The following is a 17,168-nucleotide window of genomic DNA, read 5'->3' as shown; positions in this document are numbered from 1 at the left end:
ATATGATGACCACCATGTTCAAATGGTTCAAATGGCTCTGATCACTATGGGACTTAACATCTGAGGTCATTAGTCCCCTAGAACTTAGAAGTACTTAAACCTAACTAATCTAGCGACATCACACACAGCCATGCCCGAGGCAGGATTCAAACCTGTGACCGTAGTGGTCTCGCGGTTCCAGACTGAAGTGCCTAGAACCTCTCGGCCACTCCAGCCGGCCACCATGTTCAGTGCACACAGTTTATCTGCACAGCAAGTTTGCACAAACTCTGTCCAAAATGTGTGATGTATGGATAATGACATCTGCTCCACCCATGATCCATACAATTAGATCTTCCTCTGACTGGACAGGGGTCTCATAAACAAGAATCTTCATGTGGCCCCACAAGAAAATGTCCAAAGGATAAAATCGGGGAATCTTGGTGGCCAAGCTTGTCGTCCACCTCGACTGATCCACCTATCCCTGTAGATTATGTTCAAATGATTTTGGACGAGAAATGTAAAATATACTGCCACACCATCATGCTGGAACCACAACTTGTTCTGAATCTCCAATGGCACATCTTCCAAAAACTCCACCAGCACCTGCTGCAGGAACATCAAGTACCTGGCACCCATTAGGTGGGGTGGAAGGATGTATGGCCCAATCACATGACCATCATAGATACTTGCCCAGGCACTGATGCCAAAGGAGTGTTGAAATCTTTGTGTACATGTGGCTTTGGGGTTTTCTTGATCCCGAATGTGGCTATTTCAAGTATTCAAAACACAGTCTCTGTTGAAATGTACTTCATCGGTGAACAAAATTTACCTTGGAAACTAAGGAAAATCCGCACAACAGTCTAAAAAAACAAGTACAGAAATTGACCTGTGGGACAGAATCCGCCAGGTCCTGACAAGGACCTGACATGGGAAGAAAAAACTGAAAAGGCCAAGTAAATTGTTATTAGGGGAGCTGAAGTACAAGGACAAATTGACTAGCTTGTGCATCTAGGAGTGTACAGCATTGCCCGCTGTGAATGCTGCCAATGGTCAGCACCTCTTGGCGTCACTGGGAAGACAGCACTGTAGTGCTAAGTAGTAAGCGTGGTGTTGTTCCTTGGTTACTTCTCGCACTGACCATTAATAGTTCTACTTTTTAACTCTGATAGTTTTAAAACAACTACTCTTCGAATTAGTCAAGCTGAAAGCGCTTCACACTAATATGATTAAAAAATAGAATATGACTGTACGAATTATGAGAACGTTCACAGACAGTTTTGCAGTTCCACGTAGTTGCGTATGTTTATCGATTAAAATAATTATCAGGATATCATAAACACCATTTTCACCATAGTAATGTTTTGCATCAAATTGTTGTTTTTGTTGTTGTGGGCTTCAGTCCTGAGACTGGCTTGATGCAGCTCTCCATGCTACTCTATCCTGTGCAAGCTTCTTCATCTCCCAGCACGTACTGCAGCCTACATCCTTCTGAATCTGCTTAATGTATTCATCTCTTGGTCTCCCTCTAAGATATTTACCCTCCACGCTGCCCTCCAATACTAAATTGGTGCTCCATTGGTGCCTCAGAACATGTCCTACCAACCGATCCCTTCTTCTAATCAAGTTGTGCCACAAACTCCTCTTCCCCACAATCCTATTCAGTTCCTCCTCATTAGTTATGTGGTCTACCCATCTAATCTTCAGCATTCTTCTGTAGCACCACATTTCGAAAGCTTCTATTCTCTTCTTGTCTGAACTATTTATCATCCATGTTTCACTTCCATACATGGTTACACTCCATACAAATACTTTCAGAATCGACTTCCTGACACTTAAATCTATACTCAATGTTAACAAATTTCTCTTCTTCAGAAATGCTTTCCTTGCCATTGCCAGTCTACATTTTATATCCCCTCTACTTCGACCATCATCAGTTATTTTGCTCCCCAAATAGCAATACTCATTTACTACTTCAAGTGTCCCATTTCCTAATCTAATTCCCTCAGCATCACCCGACTTAATTCGACTACATTCCATTATCCTTGTTTTGCTTTTGTTGATGTTCATCTTATATCCTCCTTTCAAGACACTGTCCATTCCGTTCAACTGTTCTTCCAAGTCGTTTGCTGTCTCTGACAGAATTACAATGTCATCGGTGAACCTTAAAGTTTTTATTTCTTCTCCATGGATTTTAATACCTACTCCGAATTTTTCTTTTGTTTCCTTTACTGCTTGCTCAATATACATATTGAACAACATCGGGGAGAGGATACAACCCTGTCTCACTCCCTTCCCAACCACTGCTTCCCTTTCATGTCCCTTGACTCATATAACTGCCATCTGGTTTCTGTACAAATTGTAAATAGCCTTTCGCTCCCTATATTTTACCCCTGCCACCTTCAGCATTTCAAAGAGAGTATTCTAGTCAACATTCTCAAAAGCTTTCTGTAAGTCTACAAATGCTAGAAACGTAGGTTTGTCTTTTCTTAATCTAGCTTCTAAAATAAGTCGTAGGGTCAGTATTGCCTCACGTGTTCCAACATTTCCACGGAATCCAAACTGATCTTCCCCGAGGTCTGCTTCTACCAGTATTTCCTTTCGTCTGTAAAGAATTTGCGTTAGTATTTTGCATCTGTGACTTATTAAACTGTTAGTTCGGTAATTTTCACATCTGTCAACGCCTACTTTCTTTGGGATTGGAATTATTATATTCTTCTTAAAGTCTGAGGGTGTTTCTCCTGTCTCATACATTTTGCTCACCAGATGGTAGAGTCTTGTCAGGACTGGATCTCCCAAGGCCGTCAGTAGCTCTAATGAAATGTTGTCTACTCCCAGGGCCTTGTTTCGACACAGGTCTTTCAGTGCTCTGTCAAACTCTTCACGCAGTATCATATCTCCCTTTTCGTCTTCGTCTACATCCTCTTCCATTTCCATAATATTGTCCTCAAGTACATCGCCCTTGTATAGACCCTCTATATACTCCTTCCACCTTTCTGCTTTCCCTTCTTTGCTTAGAACTGGGTTTCCATCTGAGCTCTTGACATTCATACAAGTGGTCCTCTTTTCTTTAATTTCCCTGTAGGCGGTATCTATCTTACCTCTAGTGATATAAGCCTCTACATCTTTACATTTGTCCTCCAAACATCCCTGCTTAGCCATTCTGCACTTCCTATCGATCTCCTTTTTGAGACGTTTGTATTCCTTTTTGCCTGCTTCATTTACTGCGTTTTTATATTTTCTCCTTTCATCAATTAAATTCAATATTTCTTCTGTCACCCAAGGATTTCTACTAGCCCTCGTCTTTTTACCTACTTGATCCTCTGCTGCCTTCACTACTTCATCCCTCAAAGCTGCCCATTCTTCTTCTAATGTATTTCTTTCCCCCGGGATGGTTCCTTTGAAAGGGCACGGCCGATTTTCCTTCCCATCCTTCCCTCACCTGAGCTTGCGCTCCGTCTCTAATGACCTCGTTGTTGACGGGACGTTAAACACTAATCTCCTCCTCCTCCTCCTTCTTTCCCCCATTCTTGTCAATTGTTCCCTTATGCTCTCCCTGAAACTCTGTACAACCTCTGGTTTAGTCAGTTTCTCCAGGTCCCATCTCCTTAAATTCCCACCTTTTTGCAGTTTCTTCAGTTTTAATCTACAGTTCATAACCAATAGATTGTTTTCAGAGTCCACATCTGCCCCTGGAAATGTCTTACAATTTAAAACCTGGTTCCTAAATCTCTGTCTTACCATTATATAATCTATCTGAAACCTGTCAGTATCTCCAGGCTTCTTCCATGTATACAACCTTCTTTTATGATTCTTGAACCAAGTGTTAGCTATGATTAAGTTGTGCTCTGTGCAAAATCCCACCAGGCAGCTTCCTCTTTCATTTCTTACCCCCAATCCATATTCATCTACTATGTTTCCTTCTCTTCCTTTCCCTACTATCGAATTCCAGTCACCCATGACTATTAAATTTTCGTCTCCCTTCACTATCTGAATAATTTCTTTTATCTCATCATACATTTCTTCAATTTCTTCGTCATCTGCAGAGCTAGTTGGCATATAAACTTGTACTACTGTAGTAGGCATGGGCTTCATGTCTATCTTGGCCACAATAATGCATTCACTATGCTGTTTGTAGTAGCTTACCTGCGTTCCTATTGTTTTATTCATTATTAAACCTACTCCTGCATTACCCCTATTCGATTTTGTTTCTATAACCCTGTATTCACCTGATCAAAAATCTTGTTCCTCCTGCCACCGATCTTCACTAATTCCCACTATATCTAACTTTAACCTATCCATTTCGCTTTTTAAATTTTCTAACCTACCTGCCCGATTAAGGGATCTGACATTCCACGCTCCGATCCGTAGAACGCCAGTTTTCTTTCTCCTGATAACGACATCCTCCCGAGTAGTCCCTGCCCGGAGGTCCAAAAGGGGGACTATTTTATCTCCGGAATATTTTACCCGAGAGGACGCCATCGTCATTTATCCATACAGTAAAGCTCCATGCCCTCGGGAAAAATTACGGCCGTAGTTTCCCCTTACTTTCAGCCATTCGCATTACCAGCAAGGCCGTTTTGGTTAGTGTTCCAAGGCCAGATTAGTCAATCATCCAGACTGTTGCCCCTGCAACTACTGAAAAGGCTGCTGCCCCTCTTCAGGAACCATACGTTTGTCTGGCCTCTCAACAAATATCTCTCCATTGTGGTTGCACCTACGGTACGGCTATCTGTATCGCTGAGGCACACAAGCCTCCCCACGGCAGGGTCTATGGTTTAAGGGGGGGGGGGTCACATCAGATACACAACGAAAAAAATCGTTTGGTTTAAACGATGTTAGCGCAATAGGTTGAATCTGTGAATGCTAAAAGAGACTTAGCTCCGAGCAGGTTTCTTCTTGCTGCATTCTTCTTAATAGCCACCCATTTAGCATTCATGTTTAGACACCTGATCCCAATCAAAGTCCTCGGTTTCACATACAAGGAAATGGCTTTTGCTAATTTTGTCAAAGTGTGACTATATGAGTATTTCCATAACCTATTTGTACTTCAAAATTCTCTCTCTGTGGAAAGCTGCGAAAATATGCTGGAACTCGAGTAATGTACCCGGCCACTCAGGTGATGGATATGAGATCTCGTTTAGAAATCACAGTCGCCTAGTCTTGATCCGCGATTTGTTTTTTAGCAGATTTGGCCTCCCAGTGAACTGTCCATGATCTTGCATTTGAAGGCATGGCTAGGAACTGTGTGCTGTATCTTCAGTGAGACATACTGAACTGTTGTTGTCAATATTTAGTTAGGAACCATTCTCTGGGCTTCTATTTTGAAGTTGTTACCAATTAAACTGGCACCTAGTTTGTAGCACTGGCAAGAAAATTTTCATAATATCCCTAGGAGCTTGTGCTATGTTCTTAGGTATTTGCTGGGTATGAGTGAGTAAAATTGAGACACCTGCCATGGCTAATACAAGAAGCTACAGGCTGGCCAGGTGAAGTTACATCAGGGGCAACTTGCTGATATGATAAGTACTGCCCCTGAGTCACAGAGCAGTTACTTCATAACCCAGCATGGCAGAGGGACCACGGTCATGACATTGTCAATGCAGCGAAAAAGAGAAGCCACTGGATGAGTTAGACTGCTTTACATCCGAGCCACAGTCCTGTTATGACTTACGTGATAGAAACCGATGCTTTAGCTAAACAAGGATGGCCAAGCCTGTATAAGTAATCGTCATTTGTAGTCAGAGGTATTTCAGTCTACCAGCCACTAGCTCTGAGGAGGTTCTATGACAGTTCGCGAGTCTACAAGGAGCAAGAGGTCATCTCCTCTGGACTCTGCCACTGCTAGCTGCGGGACTACTGTTCACGTTAAGTCCAGTGCTGTGGACTTAACGCCCTCCAACCATAGTGCCACCTGGGGGCCTACCTTAACCGCTGCCAGACTCATACCCAGGCGGCCTACTGTTCAAGCCTGGGGCTGTGCAGGCACCATCGCCTGTACGGGAAAACTCCTTAAAGCCGTCGGCACACGGACCGTGCATCCGAATGTTTAGCGTTGAGCGTGCCGAGTTTCTGATGCCATAGCGTGGAATAGCACGTTCGGGAGTCTTTCCGAACGTGCAGAGCAATATCTGGCATGTCAGATATTCTGGGCGAGCGTCTGAGCGTTGACCAATGAGACGGCACAACGCTACCGACGTCACACGCACGCCGTCTCTCTTCATTACAGAGTTATGAGGCGCCATATTGGCATTCATTTCAAGCCTATATCTACATATGCCGTTTCTGAGCACCAGCAAATTGAGAATCACTGGAAAACCCGTTGTTAACTCTGTGATTCGTTCCAACAAAATAATGAGAAACATCATATTCGTGGCAAAAGAATGATTGTAACTTGCATATTATGGGAGTAGGCTATTTGAAGGCAGCGACACACTGAAGATCCACCCAAAACGCTTTGTTCTTGGTACAATTTGTTATACTTAAATTTCAATTAGTAACATATCTACGATTATGGTTTTCAGCAAGGGTAACATACTATGATTAGATGGAGAGGCTGTGTTGTTGGCTTAGTGTAATGAGAAGAATCCTTGTCTTGAAGTGCGTTGTTTGTTGGGGCAGTGGTTTGCGTCTTGTCCCATCTAAATTTTTATCCTAACATTCGCGTTTTTATTAGGTTCTGATACTTTATTATTAGTTTAATATAAGTATATACTATAATATTTGATGTTATGTAAATATAAGTTCACCGTTTTTTTGAGGGGTAAGTTTGTTCGATTGGCGTAATCTACTAGACAGCTTGCGCTACCTGTATAAAGATATCTTGCTACTTTTTCTTTTACGCTTCGTAATTCACATGTTGCAAAGCTTCTGCTACTGGGTTGTAAAAGTGATAAAGTAAGACTGAGCTTGGGGTTTTACTAAAATGTGGTGATGATGAAATAATAAACATTATTTATTATTCTTATGCGGAGAAGTATTCCAGATTTGTACTGCACTGTTTGTAATGAAACTTATATAAGCCTGTGTCCTTATTGATTCGACATGGTACTTTGCTTTTCGTGGACAATGGAGCAAATGTGCCTTTTAATAGAGCTAACGTGGGAATTTTACGCGGGCCCGTTGAGCAAACAGTCTGATTTACGAATTAGAAATATCCCTCAACTGCCCCTGGAGTGCGTTGCGATTGCGTATACCACGTTGGGGCCCACGTACCGTATGCACAAGTCGCATCGTTCCTGAGCGTTCAGCAGCACGTTGAACTTGGCACGCTCAACGTTAATGTTCGACAGCACGGTCCCTGTGCCGACGGCTTAAGCTGTCGGCACACGGACTCATGCATCCGAACGTTGAGTGTTGAGAGTGCTGAGTTTCTGACGTCATAGCGTGGAACAGCACGTTCGGGAGTCTTTCCGATCGTGCAGAGCAGTATCTGGCATGTCAGATATTCTGAGCGAGCGTCTGAGCGTTGACCAATGAGATGGCACAACGCCACCTACGTCACACGCACGCCGTCTCCCTTCAGTACAGAGTTGTGAGGCGCCATATTGGCATTCATGTCAAGCCTATATGTATATATGCCGTTTCTGAGCACCAGTAGATTGAGAATCACTGGAAAACTCGTTAACTGTGTGATTCGTTGCAATAAAATAATGAGAAACATCATATTCGTGGCAAAAGAATGATGGTAACTTGCGTATTATGAGAGTAGGCTATTTGAAGGCAGCGACACACGGAAGATCCATCGAAAACGCATTGTTCTTGGTACAATTTGTTATAATTAAATTTCAATTAGTAACATATCTACGATTAAGGTTTTCAGCACGCCGTAAGAGAATGTGATTAGATTTAACAGGTGTGTTGTTGGACTAGCATAATAAGTAGCGTCACTCTCTGGTGATGAATTGTTTAATAGGGCCTTGGTTCGCGTATGGACACTTCCGAACTTTTTTTCCAAACATTCGCGTTTTTATTAGGTTCTGATACTTTATTATTAGTTTAATATAAGTATATACTATAATATTTGATGTTATGTAAATATAAATTCACCTTATTTTGAGGGGTGACTTTGTTCGATTGGCTTAATCAACAGGACAGCTTGAGCTACCTGTGTAAAGATATTTTGCGCCTTTTTTCTTTTACGCTTCGTAATTCACATGTTGCAAAGATTCTGCTGCTGTGTAGGAATAGTGATCAAGTAAGACTGACCGTGGGGTTTCACGAAAATGTGGGAATGATGAAATAATGTTTATCTTATGCAGAGAAGTATTCCAAATTTGTACCGCACTGTTTGTAATGGATCTTTTATAAGCCTGTGTGCTTATTGATTGGACATGGTACTTTCCTTTTCGTGGACGATAGAGGAAACGTGCGTTTTAATAGAGCTAACGTGGGAATTTTACGCGAGTCCGTTGAGTAAACAGTGTGATTTGCGAACTAGAAACAACCCTCAACTACAGCTGGAGTGCGTTGCGATCGCGTATACCACGTTGGGGCCCACGTACCTTATGTGCAAGTCGCATCGTTCCTGAGCGTTCAGCAGCACGTCGAACTTGGCACGCTCAACGTTAACGTTCGACAGCATGGTCCGTGTGCCGACGGCCTTACTCTGCTCGTGTGGGCAGACACTGCTGCTGCCGTGAGCCATCGTATCCATTCTGGATCCACGGCGTAATTCCACGCGCCCTTCCTGTGCTGGAAGGAAGTCTCTTGTCTGCACTGCGAGCCGCCGCCCGCTGCCGCGGTCAGTTTCCTTGCAGAATCGCTGCCGTCATCACCACCGGTCGCACGATACTGCCAGCCTTCCCACTGACTGCCGTGCCCCCTCGCAGACTGTGTACAGCTTATGTACTTCTCTGAGTATCATCACGATTTTGAAGTTGATGAACAATAAATGAATGTTTTACTAATGATGTTTTCATGACAACACTTATGACGGCTTCCAGGAATCCTCAGCACTCCACTTTACCTCGCCAAAGTAGAGGTCATACCAATGTCTCTGCAGCAGTGGTCGTCAAACGTTTTTGCTCATGAGCCAATACTGGTGCTGTGGGGTGGACCTAGGACCGCATATGTGGGGATGTTATTGTCAATTGATAACTTACATAAATTAGTATGTTACGAGCTCACAGTACTATACACGCAGACTAAGTTGACTCTTGGCGCGGTGGCTGATGGGAGCGATCGTAAAGGCTTTTCTCATTCATTGTCGCTCCATCAGCCACCCTGCTGAATGTCAACTTATTTGGCACTATCTATAGTTAGGGCAAGGTAAGTTGGCCACCGGACCCGAAATAGCTGCTGGTCGTTAAAAGTTGCCACCATTCAGAACACTTCGTGTCTGTTCTCTGTTTCTCTCCATTTCTCTCCATACTACGTCCACTACTGTTTCTTGTGTATATTAACGACCTGCATCTGTTACATTACCAGATGCCAAGTTTGTCTTATTTGCAGATGATACAAACATTGCAATAAATAATAACTCAAATATAAATTTAGAAAGAGCAGCTAATCAAATTTTTACTGACGTTAATAAGTGGTTCATAACCAATTCACTGTCATTAAACTTTGAAAAGACCTACTATGTGCAATTCAGAACTTCCAAGAGATTTCCTTCTGGTGTGTGTATAAAATATGATGACATGGAAATAGGAGAAGTTGAGAGTGTAAAATTCTTGGGATTACAACTTGATAATAAACTCAGTTGGGAGCAACGTACTAACGAACTGCTAAAGCGCCTAAACAAGTCTGTGTATGCAATGCGAATGATGTCAGACATAGGCGATATAAATATAAAAAAAACTGGCATATTTTGCTTATTTTCACTCCATTATGTCATATGGTATCATATTTTGGGGTAACTCCACAAACAGAGAAAAAAATTTTAGAGTACAGAAGCGTATAATAAGAGTAATGAGTAGTGTAAATCCAAGAACATCATGTCGAAACCTATTCAAAGAATTGGGCATATTAACCACAGCTTCTCAGTATATTTATTCCTTAATGAAGTTTGTTGTAAATAATACATCTCTTTTTCCAACTAACTGCTTAGTATGCAGTATCAATACTAGGAATAAGAACAATATACATAAAGATTTAAAATCACTTATTCTTGCCCAGAAAGGAGTCCAGTATTCAGCAACGCATATTTTCAATAAGTTACTAGCAACCATTAAGAGTTTAGTTTCAAACAAGGCACAATTTAAACATAATCTGAAAGAATTTTTGGTGGGCAACTCCTATTCCATCCATGAGTTTTTCAACAAGTGCAGTAGACCATTTTAATGAAATTTTATTATACTTTAATTTTTGACAATACTTGGTTGTAACAGCCAAGTAACTACCTACTGTGTGAATGATGGATGTATGGAAAGCAGATGTAAGTCTTAAGTCTGCAAATAGTGAAAGTTTAATTTTAAATCATGTCCATAATCTGACTGTTCTTAACTGAGGATCACTGAAATGAATAATTTACTTTAATTTTTGACAATACTTGGTTGTAATAGCCAAGAAACTAGCAAATGTCTGAATGATGAATTTAATGAAAGCAGATGCATGTATTAAACCTGTAAATATTAGAAGTTGAAATTTAATTAATGTATATAATTTTACTGTTTATTGACTGAGGATCATTAAAATTAATGAAACTCAAGTTTTTCTAATTACATTTTTGTAATGTGTTTATCTGACATGTTTGGGTCTATGGAATGAATAATTAACCTAAGCTAATCTAATCTTCGGATTGTTGCTGCCCTCAGAAATCCTAAAACTGTAACACCGCAACTGCCTGACGAAGTATTGTTGCAGTTGTCTGTGAGAGTGAATGATTACTTGATTCGTAACAGTAACTTTACTTATCTTCAAATGCATTACGCAGTAGGAGACATGTTCACAAACGTTTACTCAATGTTTGGATGTCATTGACTCACTGCATTGTATTACAACAGCCTTAAATTAATTTCATATTGCTTGCTACGATCTGGGTGGCTAAATCGTTCGCTCGCATTGTCCAGAATGTTCCTCAAACCAGTCGCGAACAGTCATTATCCGGTGACATGGCGCATTGTAACCCATAAAAATTCCATCGTTGTTTTGGAACATTTAGTCCATAAATGGCTGCAAATGCTCCCCAGGTAGCCGAACGGAACCATTTCTAGTCAGTGATCGGTTCGGGGCTCACTCCATTCTATGCAACACAGCCCATACCATTGTGGATCCACAACCAGCTTTCACAGTGCCTTGTTCACAATTTGGGTCAATAGCTTCGAGGGGTCTGCGCCACTCCCGAACCCTACCATCAGCTCTTACCAACTGAACTCGGGACACATCTGACCAGGTCATGCCGGCCGAAGTGGCCGTGCGGTTAAAGGCGCTGCAGTCTGGAACCGCAAGACCGCTACGGTCGCAGGTTCGAATCCTGCCTCGGGCATGGATGTTTGTGATGTCCTTAGGTTAGTTAGGTTTAACTAGTTCTAAGTTCTAGGGGACTAATGACCTCAGCAGTTGAGTCCCATAGTGCTCAGAGCCATTTTTTTTTACCAGGTCATGGTTTTCTAATCTTCGAGTCCAAACGATATGGTCACCAGCCCAGGAGTCCGCCCCAATAGCTGAATGATCAGCGTGGCAGACTGCCGTCCTAAGGGACCCGGGTTCGATTGACGGCTGCGTCGGGGATTTTCTCCGCTCCGGGACTGGGTGTTGTGTTATCTTCATCATCATTTCATCCCCATCTGGCGTGCAGGTCGCCCAATGTGGAGTCGAATGTAATGAGACCTGCACCAAGACGGCCGGACCTGCCCCGTAAGGGGCCTCCCGGCCCATGACGCCAAACACTCATTCCATTACCAGCCCAGGAGACGGCTGCAGGCGATGTCGTGGTGTTAGAAGAGGCACTCGCGTCGGTCGTCTCCTGCAATAGCCAGTTAACGGCATATGTCGCCGCACTGAACTACGGGTACGTTTGTCGCACGTCCCAATTTGATTTTTGCGGTTATTTCACACAGCGTTGCTTGTGTGTTACCACAGACAACTCTACGCAAACGCCGCTGCTCTACATCTACATCTACATCCACACCCATACTCCGCAAGCCACCTGACCGTGTGTGGCGGAGGGTACTTTGAGTACCACTATCGGTTCTCCCTTCTATTCCAGTCTCGTATTGTTCGTGGAAAGAAAGATTGTCGGTATGCCTCTGTGTGGGCTCTAATCTCTCTGATTTTATCCTCATGGTCTCTTCGCGAGATACACGTAGGAGGGAGCAATATACTGCTTGACTCCTCGGTGAAGGTATGTTCTCGAAACTTCAACAAAAGCCCGTACCGAGCTACTGAGCGTCTCTCCTGCAGAGTCTTCCACTGGAGTTTATCTATCATCTCCGTAACGCTTTCGCGATTACTAAATGATCCTGTAACGAAGCGCGCTGCTCTCCGTTGGATCTTCTCTATCTCTTCTATCAACCCTATCTGGTACGGATCCCACACTGGTGAGCAATATTGAAGCAGTGGGCGAACAAGTGTACTGTAACCGACTTCCTTTGTTTTCGGACTGCATTTCCTTAGGATTCTTCCAATGAATCTCAGTCTGGCATCTGCTTTACCGATGATCAACTTTATATGATCATTCCATTTTAAATCACTCCTAATGCCTACTCCCAGATAATTTATGGAATTAACTGCTTCCAGTTGCTGAACTGCTATATTGTAGCTAAATGATAAAGGATCTTTCTTTCTATGTATTCGCACCACATTACACTTGTCTACATTGAGATTCAATTGCCATTCCCTGCATCATGCACATCTGTTCGACATCCCTTCTAAAAACGGGGATGACCTGTGCCCTTTTCCAATCCTTTGGAAGCTACGCTCTTCTAGAGTCCTACGGTACACCGCTGCAAGAAGGGGGGCAAGTTTCTTCGCGTACTCTGTGTAAAATCGAACTGGTATCCCATCACGTCCAGCGGCCTTTCCTCTTTTGGGCGATTTTGTTTTTCTATCCCTCTGTCATCTATTTCGACATCTACCAGTTTGTCATCTGTGCGAAAATCTAGAGAAGGAACTACAGTGCAGTCTTCCTCTGTGAAACAGCTTTGGAAAAAGACATTTAGTATTTCGGCCTTTAGTCTGTCATCCTCTGTTTCAATACCATTTTGCTCACAGAGTGTCTGGACATTTTGTTTTGATCCACCTACCGCTTTGACGTAAGACCAAAATTTTTTAGGATTTTCTTCTCTCGGTCATTACGTGAAAGCCCTCGGTCATTGCGTTGTCCGTGCTGAGAATAACGCCTGAAGTTTGGTATTTTCGGCACACTCTTGACACTGTGAATCTCGGAATACTGAATTACCTATCGATTTTCGAAATGGAATGTCCCGCGCGCGTAGGTCCAACAACCATTCCATGAGCAACTGACATTGGTTATTTCTTAATTGTCACTTTACTGCTAATTCCTCTCAACTTTTCTGACATTTTAAGAAGTAACCAACGATGGGGATTAAGATTCTGACGGCAAAGAAAAAGGCAAGGAGCGGAAATAAGTAATACAAGTGCGTGTTGTGTAGCCGGACACACAAGAATTTAAGTAGATGCGTACCTGATGCTGTTGGTGAGGACCTGCATGCTGCGCGTGCTCTTCCAGAGTTCGACAATGACGCAGCTGTAGCAGAAGAGCATGAGCACGCCCGGCGCCCCGAACAGCAGCACCAGCTGGTAAACGGCCAGGCTGAGACCACCCACCGTGTCGGCGCAGTGGTGTATCGTCACATTCACTATCATGTTGGTGTACAGCATTGCGTAAGTACCCTGCAACAGCACCATTAAATGAAACACCACAGTGCAAATAATGAACACGCGCGGCAATCATGAGAACTCTGGTCCGTCTATTATATCCAAATATGTTTCAGCACCCTGGGGGCTATCCTCGGTAGGTGCTTTATTACGGTCTTGTTCTCCAGACTGTTAGGCACTGCGTGACCATCTTTCTGCAATTTTACAGCTTGCCACAGCTATTTTCGTGGCATTTGTCCTCTGTCCTCATGCGCACGCTCGTCTGTTACAGGAAAAAAAAGAGGTACTGAATTACACTTTCAAGCTCAGACATGGATGTGTCTTTGTGAACCTGCGGAGTTTGTATTTCGGAATGTGATTCAGTAAAATTATGTGCCGTCTCTCTGCGTGTGTTTCAGATGAGCAAGCAGGCGGGGATCGGTGGCATGAACATAACTACGGCATAGAAATCTATACAGGGTATAAACGATAACTGTTTGTAACGTACCTTGGTGGTGTAGAGGAGGGGTTCCCAAACTTTGAGAATCCTGGTACTTTGATGGAACACCTTATTTATTTTTAAAAACGAGAAAAACTTGTTTTATTCAGTGATTACTTCAATTTGAAATCATAACTACAGAAATCATAATAAAATTAAAAAAATCGTAATTAGTATCGTCAAAATGGCGAGACAAAAATCCTCCAAGTTGTTAATAGTTTTTCGCGGCGCACTTCTGCACTTCCCATGGAGCACTGCTGTTCCGCGGAACACAATTTGGGAAACCCTGGTGTAGGGCAAGTCGAGACGAAGAATTTGATGTGGGACGCTTGTGGTCTGTCAGTTCGGGAAACTACATCAAATGGGTCTACAAAGATCACCTAAGCGACAATACATAGGCATCGCTTGGGATTTTCATTGTTCTCTTGCTCCCTTCGCGAAAACTGTTAGTCCTAGAGAAAAAATATTATGACCTTTTCGTAGTAAATTTGATTTAGTTTAATTTTGTACTGGTGCACGTTTCCGCCGAAGGCCTTTACTTTCGAGTTAGTCTAGGACCACTGTATAAAAAATTTGACTACGCAAATTATTTGCCATATTCGACCTTTTGATTACGCCACGAGCTTAGACGTGCCCTTACAAATTGCTAAACTGACGTTTGTGTAAATTTTATATCACAATTTTGTGAATTTTAGCAGATTCAAATTAGCAATTAAATCGTTTTGTCTAACCTTTCTAAGAAAGCGTAATGCTTGTAAGGGTTTGATTAGATCGAATTCTAAACGAAATTAGGTTTTGCGTAACGTTTACAAACGTCTTTTTTCTTTCATTGCCCTTACTGGAAAGTTTAAATTAATAACGAAATAGCCCACTAAGCCGGTGGCGTAATAGCCCAATCAATGAACATCAAAAACGTCAACCATAGAAAATAATTCACATAGTCGCAAATCTTTGTACAGTGGTAGGATGGAGTACCGTGAACAATATTCCAAAAGGACTAACGGTGAGAGGGTGAGTTGGCGTTTGAAGGTCACTTTTTATGTTTTTCTTGATAAACTCGATAAGTACGGCAATAGCGAAAACGTATCTGAGTTTAAAATCAAATTAAAGCTCCTACAGGAAAGGTCCTATTAATTTTTTCTCTAGGACTAATACTTTGCGTGAAGAGAGCGAGAGAATATTGAGAATCTTTCACTACGTGCATGGGCTGTAGCTTAAATGGTTATTGCACGCCAATTTGAGATATTTTTCCGACTTGATAGACCGGAAGTGTCCTGTATCAAATTGTTTGTCTCGACTCCCTCTACACTACTGTGGTACGTTTTAAACAATTATCGTTTACATCTTGTAAATAAAGAAAAGATGGTCTTACAATAACTAACAATGTGGAGTATAAGACCGTACCGGTAATAAGAATATCCACTGAGGATGGTGCAAAATTGCTGAAACACGTTTGAGCTCGTAACTGAATAACCGTTGTTTGCATAATGTGTATCTACATCCACACTCTGCAAACCACAGTGAAGGCGTGGTAGAGGGTGTAATAGGAAGACCTGAATTGCTATAATTTAATCTGCAAACACGACTGCTGTAAGAATGTCAAAACCAAATAAATGATGACATGTCAGAGTATTTATGACTCTTTTTATTAGCCCAGTTATAAGGGAAATTACACGCAATACAAGACTGAGACTTGTAGTTTCATCTCACCACACGTAATCCACCAACATTTACTAGCAAAGAAGGCTCACAATGTTTTTTTTTATAATACTTCTACTCGCGCTGTCGAAATGTTAAGAAATCCTTCAAATAAACATTTGCTGAGGAACTGGATAGCATAATATTAAATGACCGCAAAATTCTAGATGACTCGATAGCCATGTGCTACTTTGAAAAATGCTTTAGGTTAGGTTAGGTAGAGGGCACACCAGATGAATCATCTAAAAGAAGACAGAGTAATTTCGAAACGATACCTACAATTGAAGTATTTTTTTCAAAAAAGTGAAGTACAGTAAGGGGCTCACAAAGTTAACTTACACAGTAATTCGAAAAACGATGGAAATACGTTTACGAACATCACTTGTACATTTATTAAATGCAGCAACGCACATTTTTGACGAAACTGATAGTAGAGGCGACATTATTCGATGTAGAGCTTACTGCCGTACTCCATAGCAAACAGTTCATGAGTTATATTTAATTTTCGCTTGTTCCTACTTCGAACAACATGGGGAATAATTCCTCACAGAATCGATAAAGCTTAGGGTGCCGTTCCCTGCAAACATTCTTGGTCCTTTACTAAAGAATGGTAAAGCAGTTGTTAGATTTCAGATAAGATTAACTGCAGTTAGCAATTTTAACATCTGTCCACAGAGCTGCAGACCAGGCGTAATTACCATTTTTTATTGGTTAAAGTTAAAGAAATTACAACTCAGAGCTGTAATTGCTTTAATTTGTAAATGGTTGCTGACTACGCAGTCATGTTTAAAAAATTGTAGTGGTTAATTCAACGAAATTGTTTGTGTCTCAAAGGATACTGATTGCACAAACCTGTTGTAAACATGTTTTGTAACGAAAAATTTGTTTATTATTTCTGCATTTAGAAAGTAAGAAGTCATTCCTTTTTTATTTCTGCTATACTGTAAAGAAATATTGTTCAGTTATTTTAAAATCACATGTTCATTTACATGTTCTGTGAAAACAATTTTTTGTAATTGTTGGTGGCTAAGTAGTGTAATCGTCGAAGGCTAAATAGTATAATTATGGATGGCTAAATAGTGTATTAATCCTGAAGGCCAAATAAAAAAAAAGAGCTATGATAATTACACTCAACGAGTGTTATCCCTGCCATTGGAACCACTACTAGCAAGATACTTGAACCTTAACCTCGAGAGTATCAAGTAGGCATGTTGATACTTATGTTTCCATG

At 41.8% G+C, this 17,168-nt stretch overlaps 1 protein-coding gene across 1 annotated transcript in view; it reads right to left on the bottom strand.

Moving 5' to 3' along the window:
• LOC126470759 (uncharacterized) overlaps positions 1-13,797 on the bottom strand; it is a gene marked incomplete at its 5' end in the record, with an annotated part of 280,299 nt that extends 266,502 nt beyond the window's left edge. The window contains one exon of the mRNA XM_050098766.1: positions 13,568-13,797. Within this exon, the coding sequence (XP_049954723.1) occupies positions 13,568-13,797 (230 nt within the window). The remainder of the gene's footprint in view (positions 1-13,567) is intronic.
• Between the last annotated feature and the right edge of the window lie 3,371 nt (positions 13,798-17,168).

This window comes from Schistocerca serialis, chromosome 3, assembly GCF_023864345.2.
Source record: "Schistocerca serialis cubense isolate TAMUIC-IGC-003099 chromosome 3, iqSchSeri2.2, whole genome shotgun sequence".
Classification (NCBI taxonomy): domain Eukaryota; kingdom Metazoa; phylum Arthropoda; class Insecta; order Orthoptera; family Acrididae; genus Schistocerca; species Schistocerca serialis.
Note: the sequence above shows the minus strand (reverse complement) of the source record. Positions and strands in the feature narration are given on the sequence as shown.